Genomic DNA, 20,913 nt, shown 5'->3' on the forward strand with positions numbered 1-20,913 from the left:
CGTACGCGGCTCGGCTGTAAGTTGAGTGTGAGGTAAATCCGGAGATATGACGATAAATCATGACATTCAAGTCATGTCAGGAAGCCCTCTCCTGGTGTCACTACCCCCTTCCCTTCACACAACTGGTTTAGCAACAAATCCATGGCCATGTCCTGTGATATGGAAATTAGGTGGCTTTAGGACAATGGATACAGGATGACTCCCTGCCGTCACCCTGTAGTAGGAGCTGCTAGCTAGTTAGCAAGGCTATGGAAATAGCCAGACAGAACGACTCCAGTAAAAAATGGTTCATATCTCGCAAGCCATATCTCCGATAAATATGGCAACCCTAAAAATGGTGTCTCCGCATGCGGACGATGCCGGCACACCCTTTTTATGGGAACAGGACATTGGGAAATGCCCCAGGCGTGATATCAGCCAATGGGGAACTGGCAGACAGGTCATGAGTCCCCTCGTTCTGTAGCTAAATTCATAACTGTCACAATGAGAGCATTGGCGTCTGCCTACGACGCTCCCAGGCAAAGTTATAGCCAAAATCCCCTTTGCTGGATAATTCTGATCCATGCAGGGGGAGTGGCAGTGCTTCCCTGTGAGGTCACTAAGGTAGGAGGGGACCTGGATCTGCCCAGGTTGATAACCCTACTTCGGCCATTTTCCAGCGTTCTTCTGCTCGGGGGCCTGGTTGGGAAAGACCTGTGAGGGGGTTCCTGGAAACCTGGTCTACAGCGCCCCCCTGTGGCCAGACGCAACAAGGTAACTGCTGGAACTGTGTATGCCTGTTTGTAACCCATGCTTTGATTGTAACTGTACTCTGACATATGTATATTCTGTAGATTCCCTATTGTATATATTGTAGTTTCTAGTGTGCTTTAGGCGATTAAATTATATAATTAATCTTGGGCTGTTCTGTTATCTCGATCTTGAATCCCACGTCTGTGTGTTCGGCTAATAGTTACCGTAAATCGGTTGGTGGCAGCGAATTGTGCCAAGGATTATTGTGGGGAGGCCAGTGAGATTCGGGGAGATTTTATATATTCCGCCCGCGGAGGTCGGGGGAATATATACCCTACTCTCACCGGGGACCCTTCAATAATCGGCATAAGTAGTATAGCGGCCTCCTTGCTTATGGTCGGGCAATTCCATAATTGGCCTGACTATAAGAGGGGCGCTAGAGAGCGCGTCACGTGCTCTGTCTGTCGGTCGGGAGGTATAAAGGAGGGGTGACCCCCACTTGTTACCCCCCGATTGTGACGTACTGGTAGCCAGCGCGGGGGATTTCTGAGTGACCCCCCGGTGGTTTGTGACATATTGGTGGCAGCGGTGGGATTCAAGATAATAGTGTGTGTGAGTGTGAGACCCATACTCCCAGACACTAAAGACTGCCTGCAGCAGCTGTGGCTGCTGGGGTCTTCAGACCAGCTCAACACTAGAGTGTCAGAGTGCAGATACTGTAAGGTGTGTGGAGGCATCAGGTGTCAGTTCTGTGTCAGTGACCAAAAGTCTGCAAGAATGGCTGAGAGCACCAGGAGCAAAGCCAAAGGAATGGCCGATGCTAAGGCCAGAGACGATGAGGAGGTTGTCCACGAGTCCTCCAGGAGCTCGACGCCAGAAAACAGCTCTGCAGAGGACATTGCACAACTGGGCACTGCTGGACAAGATGAGGAGCAGCTCGCCCAAGGGTCCTCAACGAGCCAGATGCCAGCCCTCCGCTCTGCAATGGACAGTGAAGCACCAGGCTCCGCAGCGGGCCGCAGATCACCACGTGCCATTCCACCGAGCCTGGGAGGCTCGGATAGCCTTCTTCAAATGGCTATGGCCCTTCTCCAGGCTGGAGACCGGGATACCTACGAGATACTCATGGCAGAGCGCAGGGCAGAGCGGCAGGCAGCGCGTGAAGAGCGCCAGGCAGAGCGTGACTACCAGCTGCAGCTAGCTCAGCTCCGGCCCTCATCAGCCACACGTGACCTTCAAGACACCAAACTTCCAAAGGTCCGTGTTGAGGACTTCCCAGTGCTGGAGAAGGATGGAGACTTGGACTCTTTCTTGACTGCTTTTGAGCGGACTTGCTTGCAGCACCATCTGAACAAGGACCAGTGGGCCAAATACCTGACCCCCCGTTTAAGGGGTAAGGCCCTGGATATCCTTGGGGACTTGCCTGCTGAGGCAGATCAGGGCTACGACACCATCAAGCGGGCCCTGATCCAACAGTACAACCTCACCCCGGAGTCCTACCGCAAGAAGTTCCGGAGCCTACAGAAGGGACCAAAGGACTCCTGGGCTGACCACCGGCGGGCACTTGCCCGAGCTGCCGACCACTGGACCCAAGGCCTGCAGCTTTCCACCGGACCGGAGATCCTGGACTTGTTCATCACGGAGCAACTCTTGTGGAACTGCCCTGAGGATCTCCGCCAGTTCATCCGAGACCAGAAGCCAAAGGGATCCACGGCTACAGCTGCCCTGGCCGATGACTACACCAACAACCGGGCCCCTGAGGCCAGGAGAGCGGCCACCAGCAGCACCTGGAGAGGGGGTAAGATGAATTCTGCGACTGCCCCACCTGCCCCTAGACTGCAGGGGGTGTCCCCCTCAACTCCCCTCTCCAGGCCCGTGGCGGAACCAAGACGGTGCCACCAGTGCAACCTACCTGGACACTTCAAGGCCATGTGCCCTCAGCGTCCCAAGGCCCCGGCTCCGTCCCCGTCCCAAGGGCCGCCCAAGGTGTATTGTGTGGGTGGGGGTGGTGGTAGGTCCCTGGACAGCTTCCAACCTGTCACCGTCGGCCGGTCTGTGACCATAGGACTGCGAGACAGCGCCTCGGAGGTGACTCTGGTGCGGCCTGAGATGGTGTCCCCCCAAGACTTGATCCCTGGAAAAACCCTCGCTGTCTCCGGGATTGGAGGCATTGACCCGGCGCTGCCTGTTGCTGACATTTATGTGGACTGGGGCGCAGGGCGAGGGGTGAGGGAGGTGGGGGTAACTGATCGGATCCCTGCAAACGTGCTACTTGGGACAGATTTGGGGCAAATAACCTCCCAGTTTGGCCCCGCCCCAAAGGCTGAACCTTCAGCCAGTGCTGACGTGCCTCCGGACAATGTTAATGTGTTATCTATGAATGATGTAAGGGAGGAGGGAGTGAACTCTGATATTTCTGCTTGCACAGACACCATAGACACACACACAGCTGCAGCTGTGACAGGGGAGGGGGTCAGAGAAAGGTGTGACAATGCCTCTACAAGTAACCAGCCTGTGAGCTGGGATCTGCTGCCCTCTGCAGGGATAAGCAGAGAGCAGGGTGCTGCAGGGGGAGGACCAGTGTGTGGGGTGGGGGCTACCACAGCAAATGTGGGGTCCCCAGAGATTTCACAGCGGGGTTCTGTTGCTGCAGGGGGGGAACAGGCAGGTGAGATTGGGGCCGGTCCAGGAGCGGAAGTGCTCCCAGGTAAGATCTCGGTGCAGGGTTCCCCCACAACCGGGGTGTCAGGAAGCCAGGTAGGTCTGCCTGAACCGGCGACTTGGTCAGGAACGGAGGAGGAGCAGGCACGACCCACGGTCGCAGCGGCTGTGGCCGCTGTCACCCGCAGTGGGAGTGCTGGAAGCCAAGGGGCCTCCTGGAGGTCCGATAGCTCTTCCCCTTCTGACCAAGTGGCAGCCGAGTCAGGTGGAGGCCAGGACACAGGTCCCGGGGTACTGACTGAAGATGTGACAGTCTCGTCGATTCTGGCCACATCTAGTCAGGGGTTTCAGGCAGCGTTAGAAGCTGATGACAGCCTGAAAGCTCTTAAGGAGCAGGCGGCACAGCCTCCCTCGGACTCGGACCCGGAGCGAGTGGTCTGGGACCAAGGACGGCTGTACCGGGCCACGGTCCAGCAGGGTTCACCGGAGGCGTGGCCCAGGGACCGACAGTTGGTGGTACCCTATCCGTTCCGGACGGAGTTGTTGCGGATCGCACATGAGATTCCGATGGCCGGACACCTAGGGATCGCTAAGACCAAGGCCAGGTTAAACCAGCATTTCTACTGGCCAAAAATGGGGGCCGATGTGGCTGCCTACTGCCGTTCGTGTGAAACCTGTCAGAGAGTGGGGAAGGCGGGGCCACGCCCCAAAGCCCCACTGGTATCTCTGCCCATCATCGATGAGCCTTTCAGGAGGGTGGCTGTGGATCTGGTCGGCCCGCTGGCCATCCCCAGCAGCTCCGGGAAACGCTTCATACTGACGGTAGTGGACTATGCCACCCGGTACCCAGAAGCAGTGGCCTTGTCGTCCATTCGGGCTGACAAGGTGGCCACCGCATTGCTGGAGATTTTCTCCCGAGTGGGTTTTCCCCAGGAAATGCTCACTGACCGGGGGACCCAATTCATGTCCCAGCTGATGGAGGCCCTCTGTAAGCAAGTCCAGGTGCGACATCTGGTGGCCAGCCCGTACCATCCACAGACTAATGGCCTGTGCGAGCGGTTCAATGGCACCTTAAAGCAGATGCTTAAGATGTTGGTCGACTCCCATGGGCGTGACTGGGAGCGGTATCTCCCACACCTGTTATTTGCTTACCGGGAGGTTCCACAGGCCTCAACAGGATTCTCACCGTTTGAGCTCCTGTACGGGCGACGTGTGCGGGGCCCCCTGGCTCTGGTGAAAGAGGCTTGGGAAGGGGATTTGGCCACCCCTGGAGTGTCGGTTATCGAGTATGTCATGCGCTTCCGGGACAAAATGCAGGCCTTGACGCAACTGGTACACGACAATATGGCTCAAGCCCAGGCCGATCAGAAGCGTTGGTACGACCAGAACGCTTGTGAGAGGACCTACCAAGTGGGTCAAGAGGTGTGGGTACTGGTCCCCGTACCACAGGACAAGCTTCAGGCAGCCTGGGAAGGCCCATACCTCGTGTACCAGCAGCTCAACCCTGTGACGTACCTGGTCACCCTGGACCCTGCCCGTGGAAGGCGGAAGCCCTTCCATGTGAACATGATGAAGGCACATCATGAGCGGGAGGCATGTGCGCTCCCCGTGTGCAACCTGCCCGAGGAGGGAGAAGCGGAAACCCTCTTGGATAGGCTAGCCCAGGTTAGGGCAGGCGGATCCCTTGAGGATGTGGAGGTTGGCCACCAGCTCTTGGAGGACCAACGGTCCCAGCTGTGGGCCACCCTACACCCCTTCCGGGGGTTGTTTACCAACCAGCCCGGAAGGACTGACTTGGCTGTCCATCACGTGGACACTGGGGATCATCCCCCGATCCGGCGTTCAGCATATCGGGTCTCCCTGGAAGTGCAGCAACACATGCGCCAGGAGATTGACGAGATGCTGAAGCTGGGGGTGATCCAGGCATCCAACAGCGCTTGGGCCTCGCCTGTAGTCCTCGTCCCTAAGAAGGACCGAACCACTCGGTTCTGCGTGGACTACAGGGGGCTCAATGCTGTCACGGTCGCCGATGCGTACCCAATGCCACGCATCGATGACCTGCTCGATCAGTTGGCCGGGGCTCAGTACCTGACCATCATGGATCTGAGCCGGGGATATTGGCAGATCCCCCTGACTCCCAAGGCCAGGGAACGCTCTGCCTTTATTACCCCATTTGGACTGTACGAGTCCACGGTGATGCCATTCGGGATGAGGAATGCCCCTGCCACTTTCCAGCGGATGGTCAACACCCTGCTCAAGGGACTTGAAGGGTACGCGGCCGCGTACCTGGATGACATTGCCGTCTTCAGTCCCACCTGGGAGGACCACCTAGAGCATCTAGCACAGGTGCTCAGGCGGATCCACCGGGCAGGTTTGACCATCAAGCCGGGAAAGTGTCAGCTGGCCATGAGCGAGGTCCAGTACCTCGGTCACCGGGTAGGTGGGGGAACGCTGAAGCCCGAGCCTGAGAAAGTGGAGGCCATCGCATCCTGGCCCACCCCCAGGACCAAGAAGCAGGTGATGTCCTTCTTGGGGACCGCTGGGTACTATAGGAGGTTTGTTCCACGCTATAGTAGCCTGGCAAAGCCCTTGACGGACCTCACCAAGAAGAAGCTGCCCTCTGCAGTCGATTGGACAATGGACTGCGAGACAGCCTTCCGGGCCCTAAAGGACGCCCTGTCCAGCCCGCCCGTGCTACAGGCAGCCGACTTCACGCGGCCGTTTGTAGTACAGACCGACGCCAGTGACTTCGGCCTCGGTGCGGTGCTCAGCCAGGTGGACTCTGCGAGCCAAGAGCACCCAGTCTTGTACCTGAGCAGGAAGCTGTTACCAAGGGAAGTGGCCTATTCTACAATGGAGAAGGAGTGCCTGGCCATAGTGTGGGCCCTGCAGCGTCTGCAACCCTATCTATACGGGCGCCACTTCATCGTGGAGACGGACCACAATCCCCTCAGCTGGTTGCACACCGTCTCTGGGACGAATGGGCGATTGTTGCGATGGAGCCTTGCGCTCCAGCAATACAACTTCACCATTCACCACAAAAGGGGCCGTGACCACGGTAACGCAGACGGGCTGTCCCGACAAGGAGAGGTCGCGGACGGGCGCACGGGGGAACACCGGAGTGTGCTGCCCCCTAGCGCCCTCAAAAGGGGGGAGGTGTGAGGTAAATCCGGAGATATGACGATAAATCATGACATTCAAGTCATGTCAGGAAGCCCTCTCCTGGTGTCACTACCCCCTTCCCTTCACACAACTGGTTTAGCAACAAATCCATGGCCATGTCCTGTGATATGGAAATTAGGTGGCTTTAGGACAATGGATACAGGATGACTCCCTGCCGTCACCCTGTAGTAGGAGCTGCTAGCTAGTTAGCAAGGCTATGGAAATAGCCAGACAGAACGACTCCAGTAAAAAATGGTTCATATCTCGCAAGCCATATCTCCGATAAATATGGCAACCATAAAAATGGTGTCTCCGCATGCGGACGATGCCGGCACACCCTTTTTATGGGAACAGGACATTGGGAAATGCCCCAGGCGTGATATCAGCCAATGGGGAACTGGCAGACAGGTCATGAGTCCCCTCGTTCTGTAGCTAAATTCATAACTGTCACAATGAGAGCATTGGCGTCTGCCTACGACGCTCCCAGGCAAAGTTATAGCCAAAATCCCCTTTGCTGGATAATTCTGATCCATGCAGGGGGAGTGGCAGTGCTTCCCTGTGAGGTCACTAAGGTAGGAGGGGACCTGGATCTGCCCAGGTTGATAACCCTACTTCGGCCATTTTCCAGCGTTCTTCTGCTCGGGGGCCTGGTTGGGAAAGACCTGTGAGGGGGTTCCTGGAAACCTGGTCTACAGCGCCCCCCTGTGGCCAGACGCAACAAGGTAACTGCTGGAACTGTGTATGCCTGTTTGTAACCCATGCTTTGATTGTAACTGTACTCTGACATATGTATATTCTGTAGATTCCCTATTGTATATATTGTAGTTTCTAGTGTGCTTTAGGCGATTAAATTATATAATTAATCTTGGGCTGTTCTGTTATCTCGATCTTGAATCCCACGTCTGTGTGTTCGGCTAATAGTTACCGTAAATCGGTTGGTGGCAGCGAATTGTGCCAAGGATTATTGTGGGGAGGCCAGTGAGATTCGGGGAGATTTTATATATTCCGCCCGCGGAGGTCGGGGGAATATATACCCTACTCTCACCGGGGACCCTTCAATAATCGGCATAAGTAGTATAGCGGCCTCCTTGCTTATGGTCGGGCAATTCCATAATTGGCCTGACTATAAGAGGGGCGCTAGAGAGCGCGTCACGTGCTCTGTCTGTCGGTCGGGAGGTATAAAGGAGGGGTGACCCCCACTTGTTACCCCCCGATTGTGACGTACTGGTAGCCAGCGCGGGGGATTTCTGAGTGACCCCCCGGTGGTTTGTGACATTGAGGATGGCAGCGTGTTACTGGACGGAGCCCCCATGGTGCGGTTTTAGCTTTTTCCTCCATAAATAAGGCTGCGGAGATGGAAGAATGTTATAGCTCTGGGTGTAAAATGCAGATAATGCCGCTGCCGAGAGAAACAGAGAGCGAGATTGACAGCGGAGATGAAACCGCAAGGAAATTGCCTGCTCGGTGTTATGTGGAGACACGGACGCTCTCGTGGAAGTGAAATTTATAGGTGTGAAAATTCAGAGCGAGCGGGAGGCATTTATTACAGGTAATGAATAGTCCGGACGCCGCCGGCACCGCACACAGGGCTCTATACAATCTATACACTATACCGCCCCTCTGCCTGCAAAATACACACTAACAACATCGTTTTATTATCAGAATTATTAAAAAAAAAACATTTCACAGAATAAAAAATGGTCGCCATGACCGATTCCTTAAAAGACAAACAAGGCCTCACTTATCACTAACTGTGTTGCCCCTAGCAACCAATCAGAGCTGAGCTTTCGCTTCATAAACAGCTCTGGAAAAATGAAAGCCGAGCTGTGATTGGTTGCTATGGGAGACAAAGACAGTTCTCTCTAGGAGCCCCCAGCTTGCCTCATAGTACACAGCAATATGGGGGAGGATCAGAAATGCCAAAGAGGGGGGGGTACATTTTTAATATTTTTCTGTGCCGGCTTCTTGGAGTCTCGTCTTCTCGCATACAGGCCCCGTAGTGTAATTAATAAGCAGGGTCAGAGGTAACGAGCCGCACAGTGTATTACTGGGCTCACAAGATGAAGGTAGAAGTATGAGGGAACATGGACGGGGACACTAATTATTTACATTATCTCCCAACATGACTGTGATTAATAAGCCGGGGCGGCCTCCTATACTCCCTGCAATCTGCAGCCTCATATAAGCCATGGAGGATATCATCATGTGCAAAATCTCTGCATGCTGTAAGTGAATAGACACAACTGACACAGGGGAAAGGATCACTGCATATCAGATCTCCCACTAATGTAACCTGCTGCAAACCTATAGCTCATATCTATTCACCCAACCACCTATCCATTCACCAATCCACCTATCCAACCATCCATCCATCCACCCATCCATTCCCCGAACCACCTATCCATCCAACCATCCATCCATGCATCCATCCGCCCACCCACCCATCCATTCACCGAACCACCTATCCATCCACCAATCCACCTATCCAACCGTCCATCCATCCATCCATCAATCCACCCACTGATCCACCCATCCAAATCCATCCACCTATCCAACCATCAATCCACCCACCTATCCAACCATCCATCCATCCACCCATCCATTCCCCGAACCACCTATCCATCCAACCATCCATCCATGCATCCATCCGCCCACCCACCCATCCATTCACCGAACCACCTATCCATCCACCAATCCACCTATCCAACCGTCCATCTATCCATCCATCAATCCACCCACTGATCCACCCATCCAAATCCATCCACCTATCCAACCATCAATCCACCCACCAATCCACCCATCCATCTATCCAACCATCTATCCATCCATCCACCAATCCACCTATCCAACCATCCATCAATCCACCTACCCATCCATTCATTCACCTAACCACCTATCCATCCACCAATCCACCTATCCAACTATCCATCCATCAATCCACCCACCAATCCATCCATCCATTCACCCAACCACCCATCCATTGATTCATCCACCCAACCATTTATCCAACCATTCACCCACCTATCCATGCACCTACCTATCCATCCACCTACTTATCCAGCCACATACCTATCCATGCACCCATCCATTCGCCATCCATCTATCCAAGCCTATACACCCACCCATCCATCCACCCACCCATCCATCCACACATTCATCCATACACCCATCTATTCCCACCGAACCATCCATCCACGTATTCCTCCACTCATTCATCCATCCACCCACCCATTTATCCCCTCCCAGCTATCCATGCACCCATCCATTCACCCATCAACCCACCCATCCATCTATACATCCACGTATTCATCCACCCATTCATCCATCCATCCACCCATCTATCCCCATCCATCCATGCACCTATTCACCCATCAACCCACCCATCCATCCAGCCATCAACCCACAAATCTATCTATCTGTCCACGTGCCCATCTGTAAAACTATTCCTCCATCCATTCATTCATCCATCCACCCACCCATCCATCTATCCTCATCAACCCACCCAACCATCCATCCATCCACTCACTCACTCACCCATCCATTCTCCCCCAGCAACCCACCCACCATTCCATCCATCCACCCATCCATCTATCCACTCACCCATCCATCTATACATCCACATATTCATCCATCCACCCATCTATCCCCATCCAGCCATCCATTCATGCACCCATCTATCCCCATCCACCTATCCATCCACCCACCCATCCATCTACCCATCAACCCACAAATCTATCTAATCATTCACCCATCCACCCACCTATTCATCCACCCATCCATCTATAGTATCTATTTATCCATTTAGGGTCCTTCTTCAAATCCCACCCAGGACATCTTCGAGGACATTGTATGTTCTCCCTATGTTGTGTGGTTTTCTTTCCGCAATCTAAAAACCATAGTGATAGGGAATGTAGATTGTGAGCCCCAATGGGAACATCAATGGTGTCTGTTCAGCGCTGCAGAATATGTTGGTGCTATATAAGCGAGTAAAACAATAAATATCTATCCATCCATTCATCCCTCTTTTACGGTGGCAGCTCTGTACAATCTGTTGCTCATTTGTTTTTCCAGCACAAGGTTATGTTGTAGCAGGTGAAGATTTAGGATTTTCTTTGGCTGAGTGAAGTTGTAATGTGCACCCCTCCTTCTCGGGGAGAACTCCCACCAATCATCCAGATGGGCAGCGATGTGACAGACAGTGAGCAGGGGGAGATGGAAGAAGGAGAGCTTTCATTTATGGCTGGTGACAGCGCTGCTAATCAGATCAGACATTTCATGCATGAGGTGTGTGACAAAGTATTGCGCTGTGCGGCTGTCCCTGCGCAGGAGACTCCCCGCCGCCTGCCGCCATGTACAGGCCAAGAGCCTGTCTCTCCCTGGATCGCTTTCCTATCCACTCCACACATGACACCCTATAAAAACCTTCTCCCTCCCCAAAACAAAACATACAAAAAATATCACTCCATTTAAATAATAAAAAAAAAGTTATTTAGACAATCTCCCTATTAAACCTGGGCAGGTTTGCATCCTGTTTCCATTCGCTGACAGCAAGCAGAGGGATGAAACCAGGTTTGCATCATGTTTCCATTCACTGACCGCAAGCAGAGGGATGAAACCAGGTTTGCATCCTGTTTCCATTCACTGACAGCAAGCAGAGGGATGAAACCAGGTTTGCATCCTGTTTCCATTCACTGACAGCAAGCAGAGGGATGAAACCAGGTTTGCATCCTGTTTCCATTCACTGACAGCAAGCAGAGGGATGAACCCAGGGTTGCATCCTGTTTCCATTCACTGACAGCAAGCAGAGGGATGAAACCAGGTTTGCATCCTGTTTCCATTCACTGACAGCAAGCAGAGGGATGAACCCAGGGTTGCATCCTGTTTCCATTCACTGACAGCAAGCAGAGGGATGAAGCCAGGGTTGCATCCTGTTTCCATTCACTGACAGCAAGCAGAGGGATGAAACCAGGTTTGCATCATGTTTCCATTCACTGACAGCAAGCAGAGAGATGAAACCAAGTATAGGAGAAAGTTGTGGAAATTCCCCTTAAACCGTGATTTAGCTAGACTTAAAATGGATGATCCCTTTAAAAATTAGGATTTACAACATCCATGTCATGCAGCTCTCACTATGCCCCATCTAATTGCCAGATGCTGCCCCCCCCACCCCCCCGGGGCGCAGGCTCCACTCCGTACACACGTAAACCTATTTACTTCCAAACAAGGTACCTGAGGACATCTACCAGCGGGTCTAATCCTCTTAATTCCTCCAATTTTATAGGCGGATTACGGGACGCTCAGGAGCGGAGGCGCAGGTACCAGCTCTGATTACTGGGCAGAATGGAGACACTTCTTCACAGGTCATAAAGTGCACCACTGATTGTCCACCACACCCAGATGCACCTGATATAGAGAGATGTAGCAGAGCCGAGTGTGTCATTATACGTATTGATAACGCACCTAAGCGCTGATGGCATTTAAACATTGAGCGAGTCTGCAGACATCGTCCTCTGCCATAGCAATTCTATTTATGTGAGAGGTCTGGGAAAGGCCATGTAATCCAAGAGGGAAGAGACCCAGTTTATGGCTGAATTCTCAGGGCATCGTCCACAGTCGCATGATGTGAAGACCCGGGACGTGTCCCACTTCATTTTCCCAGGTTGTAAATACAAGTATACATTGCAGGCATGAGGAGTAGTCAAATAAAGATTTAAAGCTACACAATTTCATCCTATATAATACCACCATATAATGCCAACATAGTCCTGCCATATATAGTCCAAATAATACCAGTGCCAATATAATACTGCCATAAAATACATATAATACCATTATATAGTGGCTAAATAATCCTGCCATATACAGTCCGTATATTACCATTATATAGTGCCAAAATAATACTGCTATATAAAGTCCATATAATACCATTAAATAGTGCCAAAATAATGCTGCTATATAAAGTCCATATAATACCATTATATACTGCCAAGATAATACAGCCATATACAGTCCATATAATACCATTATACAGTGCCAAAATAATCTTGCCATATACAGTCCATATAATACCATTATAAAGTGCCAAAATAATAATGTTATATAAAGTCCATATAATAACATTATATAGTGCCAAAATAATACTGCCATATATAGTCCATATAATAGCATTATATAGTGCCAAGATAATAATGCTATATGAAGTCCATATAATACCATTATATAGTGCCACGATACTATTTCCATATACAGTCCATATAATACCATTATATAGTTTCAAGATAGTATTGCCTTATGCTGCTCATATAATGCCATCATAAAGTGTCAAGATAATACTGCCATATACAGCCCATATCATACAATTATATAGTGCCAAGATAATACTGGTAAATACAGCCTATATAATATCATCTTAAAGTGCTAAGAAAATACTGCGATATACAATCCATATAATACCACCATATAGTGCAAAGATAATACTGCTATATAGTCCATAAAATAATTTATATAGTGTCAGGATAATACTGCCATATTCAATCCATATACCACCCGTAGCAAAGCTAGCTGTGACTGGGTTACATCCTAGCACGGCAGGTCTTGATTACATGCACCGGCCTAGCTTTGATGAAGGTCCAGGTGGTGTGTTCACCGCTCTGCTAGTGAGACTGAGCAGAGTGCAGTGTGTGGAAGCTGCTGAGTGACCGGACTGTTTAGTGGGAGCTGTGCATGGGGTTGAACACTTGTGTTGGTGCTGAACTCTACAGTAAGAGGACACTGAGGCTGGTTGGACCGTATGCCTTATTTGTGGAAAGTTTGCTCCAGGAAAACGGACTGTAACCTGTTCGGGTGAGCCCGCGCTGACACAGAGGTACCTGCTGAATTAACTGTTTTTGAGGACCTGTTATTTTTAATAAATACTGTTTCCCCAAAAATAAGGCACTCTCTTATATTATTTTTTGCTCCCCAAAAATGTATTACGGGGGTAGGGCTTATTTCTGGGGAAACACAGGTTGGAGGTAAGTTTACCCCCCAGAAAGGCAGGGACCCCCAGGAGAATGGTACTAACCAGACCCTGAACATCGGTATCGCTCCCAGGTCCTTCTGTGATCCACAGCGGGGGCTCCCAGCAGGTCCTTGTGTGTTCCACAGCGGTCCTACCCTGCTTCGAGCCGCCACTCACACACAGACACACATCAGATCGCATACATCACACTCACACACAGAAACATTCGATGGTTCCGTACTGCTTCCGGATGGCAGCACTGTCAAACGTGAGGACCTGTGATGGAATGTGTGGAGGACCTGCAGTAGAACACACCAGTGCGTTCCATCGAAGGTCCTTGTGTTCCACTTTGTCCCAGGTCACCATAGTACGGTATCACAGGGTGTGTGTGTGTGTGTGTGTGTGTGTGTTCCACAGCAGATCCTCAATGCGTTCCACCACATGTCCTTGTGTGCCACAGCCTCCAGTTAGTGGTCCGGTAAGTATGATTGCGGGGTCTTCTGTCTTCTCTCTTTTTGGGGGTCTCTGCTTCCTTTAATGAAGTGTCTTGCTTTTTCTTTAACTTTTTTATTTGCATGGACACTTCATTATTGAACTACGACTAGGGCTTATTTTGGGGGTAGGGTTTATATTTATTAAGCCTTACTTCAAAAAGGCCAAAAATTCCTGCTAGGGCTTATTTTCAGGGCAGGGCTTGACCTGGTGTAAATGCCGCTGTTCTCCTGAATCCGGCGCTGTTTTTCTTTTGTTCCTGCGCCTCTCCTTTCCTGAGATATTGCCTCATCTTTCTTGTATATAAATCTAGTCTTATTAGCCATGTGGGAGTGGTCATCATCTCTTCTCGTGGGCGTGCTCTTGAAGGCCACACCTGCTTGGCTAAAAAAGAGTATTTTTATAGGTGGCCATATCTCAGGAATGGAGAGGCGTAGGAAGAAAAGAAAAACAGCACCGGATTCAGGAGAACAGCGGCATTTACACCTGAGAAAAAAATTACATATTTATGACAAGTAACAAGCCCCCTTTAAATGAATCTTTGGAGCTTTTTGGCGTTTTTCTTAACAGTAAGGAATCTGGCTATAACCCTCCACCATTCTATGGGTTAGGGGGGGAAGGGGAACGATGTGGCGGAAAAAAGCAATGATACAAAAGGCAAAATTTAGAAAAACAAGCAATTTCATGGTCCTTTGCGGCGTAAAAAAAAAGAACAAAATGCTGATTATGCAGCTGCCTGGACTAAGCATAAAATATGCATCTCCATAGAGTCAGACCCCAATGTTGTTGCGGAAAACACAAACACCACAAGGGGATTTCTATGGGACGGACGCGGCTGTTTTTTATTGTAAAAGCTACTGCCACATAAAGCTACATTGACCCCTGCAGGGGAAAAGCGGAATTACATGCTGACTATTCAGATGTGTGGCTGACTATGATTCCCATTGATTTCAATGTACGGCACAAGCTTCTTCATCATCTCCATTATTTACACCAATGAGATTCTCTACCAAGTTCAAAGCATTTGTATAACGCTGTACTGTCACTTTAATGAGCGCCGTGTTTCCAGTCGGCGCTGCAGATACCAGGTCCTTTAATCACGGGAATGATCTCGGTCTGATAAATAATTTCATGTTGTGCGCGCGGATTCCTTCAGCCGGGTGTGATGTTACTACGTCTGCTTAGAATTAATTATCTCCTTCATGCAGATTAATTATGAGAGATGAATCGGAATCTCAGAGAAATGCAAAAAAACAAGAATGAAATTATTTACACTATTTTTTTTTTAACCATTTATATCCTTGCAGGTAATTCAGGACTATTTTTTTTCTTTTTAACTGATACATTTCTATTAAAAAACTTCTGTTACTGCTCCATAATAAATGATAGATATAACGTAAATCTGTGTAATGCGCTTATTATGAAGTAATACCACTATGTACAAAAATACAGCTACTATAATACTGCCCACTATGTACAAAAATACAACTACTATAATACTGCCCCTATGTACAAAAATACAGCTACTATAATACTGCCCCCTATGTACAAGAATATAACTACTATAATACTGCCCCTATGTACAAGAATATAACTACTATAATACTGTCCCTATGTACAGGAATATAACTACTATAATACTGCCCCCTATATACAAGAATATAACTACTATAATACTGCCCCCTGTATACAAGAATATAACTACTATAATACTGCCCCTATGTACAAGAATATAACTACTATAATACTGCCCCCTATATACAAGAATATAACTACTATAATACTGCCCCTATGTACAAGAATATAACTACTATAATACTGCCCCTATGTACAGGAATATAACTACTTTAATACTGTCCCTATGTACAAGAATATAATTACTATAATACTGCCCCTATGTACAAGAATATAACTACTATAATACTGCCCCTATGTACAAGAATACAACTACTATAATACCGCCCCTATGTACAGGAATATAACTACTATAATACTGTCCCTATGTACAGGAATATAACTACTATAATACCGCCCCTATGTACAAGAATATAACTACTATAATACTGCCCCTATGTACAAGAATAGAACTACTATAATACTGCCCCTATGTACAAGAATATAACTACTATAATACTGCCCCCTATATACAAGAATATAACTACCATAATACTGCCCCTATGTACAAGAATATAACTACTATAATACTGCTCCTATGTACAAGAATATAACTACTATAATACTGCCCCCTATATACAAGAATATAACTACTATAATACTGCCCCCTATGTACAGGAATATAACTACTATAATACTGCCCCCTATGTACAAGAATATAACTACTATAATACTGCCCCCCTATGTACAAGAATATAACTACTATAATACTGCTCCTATGTACAAGAATATAACTACTATAATACTGCCCCCTATGTACAGGAATATAACTACTATAATACTGCCCCATATGTACAAGAATATAACTACTATAATACTGCCCCCTATGTACAGGAATATAACTACTATAATACTGCTCCTATGTACAAGAATATAACTACTATAATACTGCCCCTATGTACAAGAATATAACTACTATAATACTGCTCCTATGTACAGGAATATAACTACTATAATACTGCTCCTATGTACAAGAATATAACTACTATAATACTGCCCCTATGTACAAGAATATAACTACTATAATACTGCCCCTATGTACAAGAATATAACTAGAGAAAAAAGGGAACCAGCGCGATCTGAAATTGGCATGCATCATATAAAAAGTGAAAATTCACAAATTTATTCCAACTGTACTATAATAAAAAAAATGAGATTTTTAGCAAATAATTGATCAATTTTTTGAGCCACCCCTGCCAACGTCACGGCAAATCTCAATAGGGGGGTCCTACTCTACATTCTGTATTTCATGTGCCATGCGGCCTCCTAGATAAAGTTAAAAGCAGAACCATAATGGAGCACACATACCTGCAACCTGTATATAGCCGCTTCCATGTTGCAAAAAAGGCACTTGTGGATAGAGACCAGCCCAGGTCCCAGCATGTGGAGCAAGCCCCACACATACCAGGACTATATCAGAACTGATCCTCCCAGTGCCAACCAGCAACCATTGATAAAGGCGGACCAGATCCAAGAATGGTGCTTAATTAGCATTGCCTGTGGAAAGGGGTGAGGTAACTGAGTCTGAACAGCTACCAACAGGAGGAATATATTGCAAACCAAAATCAGGCGTGCATGGTATGGTGTTGGTCAGACACCAGATTTGTAGCATAACTACGGTCAAAACAGAGAAAAAAGGGAACCAGCGCGATCTGAAATTGGCATGCATCATATAAAAAGTGAAAATTCACAAATTTATTCCAACTGTACTATAATAAAAAAAAAAATATAACTACTATAATACTGGTCCTATGTACAGGAATATAACTACTATAATACTGCTCCTATGTACAAGAATATAACTACTATAATACTGCCCCTATGTACAAGAATATAACTACTATAATACTGCCCCTATGTACAAGAATATAACTACTATAATACTGCTCCTATGTACAGGAATATAACTACTATAATACTGCTCCTATGTACAAGAATATAACTACTATAATACTGCCCCTATGTACAAGAATATAACTACTATAATACTGCTCCTATGTACAAGAATATAACTACTATAATACTGCCCCTATGTACAAGAATATAACTACTATAATACTGCTCCTATGTACAAGAATATAACTACTATAATACTGCCCCCTATATACAAGAATATAACTACTATAATACTGCCCCTATGTACAAGAATATAACTACTATAATACAGCCTCCTATCTACAAGAATATAACTACTATAATACTGCCCCCTATGTACAGGAATATAACTACTATAATACTGCCCCCTATGTACAAGAATATAACTACTATAATACTGACCCCTATATACAAGACTATAACTACTATAATACTGCCCCATATGTACAAGAATATAACTACTATAATACTGCTCCCTATGTACAGGAATATAACTACTATAATACTGCTCCTATGTACAAGAATATAACTACTATAATACTGCCCCCTATGTACAAGAATATAACTACTATAATACTGCCCCTATGTACAAGAATATAACTACTATAATACTGCTCCTATGTACAGGAATATAACTACTATAATACTGCTCCTATGTACAAGAATATAACTACTATAATACTGCCCCATATGTACAAGAATATAACTACTATAATACTGCTCCCTATGTACAGGAATATAACTACTATAATACTGCTCCTATGTACAAGAATATAACTACTATAATACTGCCCCTAATTACAAGAATATAACTACTATAATACTGCTCCTATGTACAAGAATATAACTACTATAATACTGCCCCCTATGTACAAGAATATAACTACTATAATACTGCCCCCTATGTACAAGAATATATCTACTATAATACTGCCCCTATATACAAGAATATAACTACTATAATACTGCCCCCTATGTACAAGAATATAACTACTATAATACTGCTCCTATGTACAGGAATATAACTACTATAATACTGCTCCTATGTACAGGAATATAACTACTATAATACTGCTCCTATGTGCAGGAATATTACTAATCCTGGCTTGTGGGTAGGTGTGAATGATCTTGGTATAATGATGCATTTCCTTATGTTTCTCTAACAGTCCCCCTTTCTTCTCTTGTAGGTTATAACCCTGGAAGGGTGGGTGGACATCATGTACTATGTCATGGATGCACATTCTTTTTACAATTTTATATATTTTATACTACTTATAATAGTAAGTATCAGATTTGTCACATTTGTCTTCCAGATGTGGGGAGTTCACCGCTTTTTTTCTGTACAAAATTCTTGCAGACGTTTCTCCAAGTTGTGACATCACTTTGGGTTCTTGGATAATTTTAGACCTGGAAGTGTCATTTTTTTTTTTTTTCTTCTCCATTTTCTTTTAGACCTTAGAATTAAATGGGTTTTTTATGCTGCTTTCTAGGCCAGGGTCAGTATGGCCGCTGCAAAAGAGCGACAAGTCAGCAATGAATTGGTGGTAGTGTACGGTATAGTGGAGCGTGATCTTAAAGGGGTTTTCTGGTTTCGAAAAAACCATTGCTCCCTGGTCACAGTTTGGTTTAATCACCTTCCCAGGTCCAGTGTTTAGTCTCCCGGTGTCTTTTATTGTCTGCAGACGGCGCTGCAGACGATCAGTGAGTTCAGCCGCTTCATGATGTGCACTTGGCAAGAGCTGCTGATACTGTCTATAGTGCTATAGGTGTGACAATAACAGACAGCGCCGGACTGGGTGAGAGTGGAACAAGCACAGTTTAGGGAAATGGGTTCCCCCCCCCCAAAACGGAATACCTTTTTAAGTGGATATTAACACTTTGATTAACACTACCTTTTCTCATTACAGAAACAAAACTAACTTTTTTTGAAAAAATAAAAAACAATAGAAGCTGTGGGACCGTAATGGGTGAGGCTGGAACCCCCCAATTGGCATAACTTGTTATTATGTCAATGAAAAACATCCCGTTGATCCAGCAATTAATAGGTTAACAAGACATTACTGTCTAATTTATCCGCAAATTGTTTCCGTATGTAGACAGAGACATCCCTAATTAGAATACTGCCGTCAAAAACAATGTAACACAAACATTTGTTTTTATTTATTCCATGTGCTCGCACAGACGCAGGCAAAAATGTAGGAAACTCATAAGAATTCCTGTTTTTTTTTTTGCCAAGCGCATTCAATTTGTGCATAAAAGGTAATTGTACAAAACTAAAATTGTTCTATGTTACATTGCGTTCCCAATTGGGACTCAGATGGCCCTGTGCCGCCGAGTGACATCTATGCTTCCTAATACTCAATGTACAAAAGGGTTATGTAGACGGGACACTCCTTAAAGTGTCATCTCTTCTTTCCAAAAGGCGCCCTAACGTCTTAGAATTTTTAATAATCTGTTATATATAATATGTAAAGAAGATTGAATCTTTTGAAAATCATACTCTAGATTCATAACAGAATGGCTGCTGCATTCCTTGCCTCGGCTTTTATACAGGCTACAATAGCCCCACCTAAATGGCTGTGCTGTACCATATGATGTGATTACTGCTAAGCATTACATTATATATTATACTCTTCTGTAGTGTTATGTTATAATATAATTATTCAAGAAGAATTTCTTCTATATTACACACCTAAATTGCGGATGGATTATAATAAAAAATCATCAGCATTATATTAGGGAAGCACTGTTTACCAACATTGGTAGCTAAGATTTTTTTTCTTTGTATTAAAGAGGAACGGTCAGTTTTCCAGCACTGTAATGGGTTATAAATCAATGCCTTAGGAATAATACAGTTGCTATTGATTTAAAAAAAAATAAATAAATAAATAATATATATTATATATATATATATATATATATATATATATATATATATATAGTTTTGTTGGTTTACTGAATAGTACCTAAGTATACTTGTATTGAAGAGTGAGGATAGTGAATAAGATTTGACACAATAGCAAGTTATGCCTCTTGGGGGTTCCAGCCTCACCCATTGCGGTCCCACAGTTTCTATTAATTTTTATTTATTTATTAATTTATTTATTTGTAAAGTTAGTTTTGTTGGTTTACTGAATAGTATCTTAGTATACTTGTATTGAAATGTCAGGGTAGTGAATATGATTTGACACAGTAACAAGTGATGCCTATTGGGGGTTGCAGCCTCACCCATTACGGTCCCACAGTTTCTATTGTTTTTTTTTTTTTTTTTTAAAGTTAGTTTTGTTGATTTACTGAATAGTATCTAAGTATACTTT

At 46.4% G+C, this 20,913-nt stretch overlaps 1 protein-coding gene across 3 annotated transcripts in view; it reads left to right on the plus strand.

The window, feature by feature from the left end:
- CACNA1H (calcium voltage-gated channel subunit alpha1 H) overlaps positions 1-20,913 on the plus strand; it is a 300,253-nt gene that overhangs the window by 112,477 nt on the left and 166,863 nt on the right. For all 3 annotated transcript variants that reach the window (XM_075318332.1, XM_075318334.1, XM_075318333.1), the window contains one exon: positions 18,784-18,876. In XM_075318332.1, the coding sequence (XP_075174447.1) occupies positions 18,784-18,876 (93 nt within the window). The remainder of the gene's footprint in view (positions 1-18,783; positions 18,877-20,913) is intronic.

Source organism: Anomaloglossus baeobatrachus, chromosome 7 (assembly GCF_048569485.1).
Source record: "Anomaloglossus baeobatrachus isolate aAnoBae1 chromosome 7, aAnoBae1.hap1, whole genome shotgun sequence".
Classification (NCBI taxonomy): Eukaryota; Metazoa; Chordata; class Amphibia; order Anura; family Aromobatidae; genus Anomaloglossus; species Anomaloglossus baeobatrachus.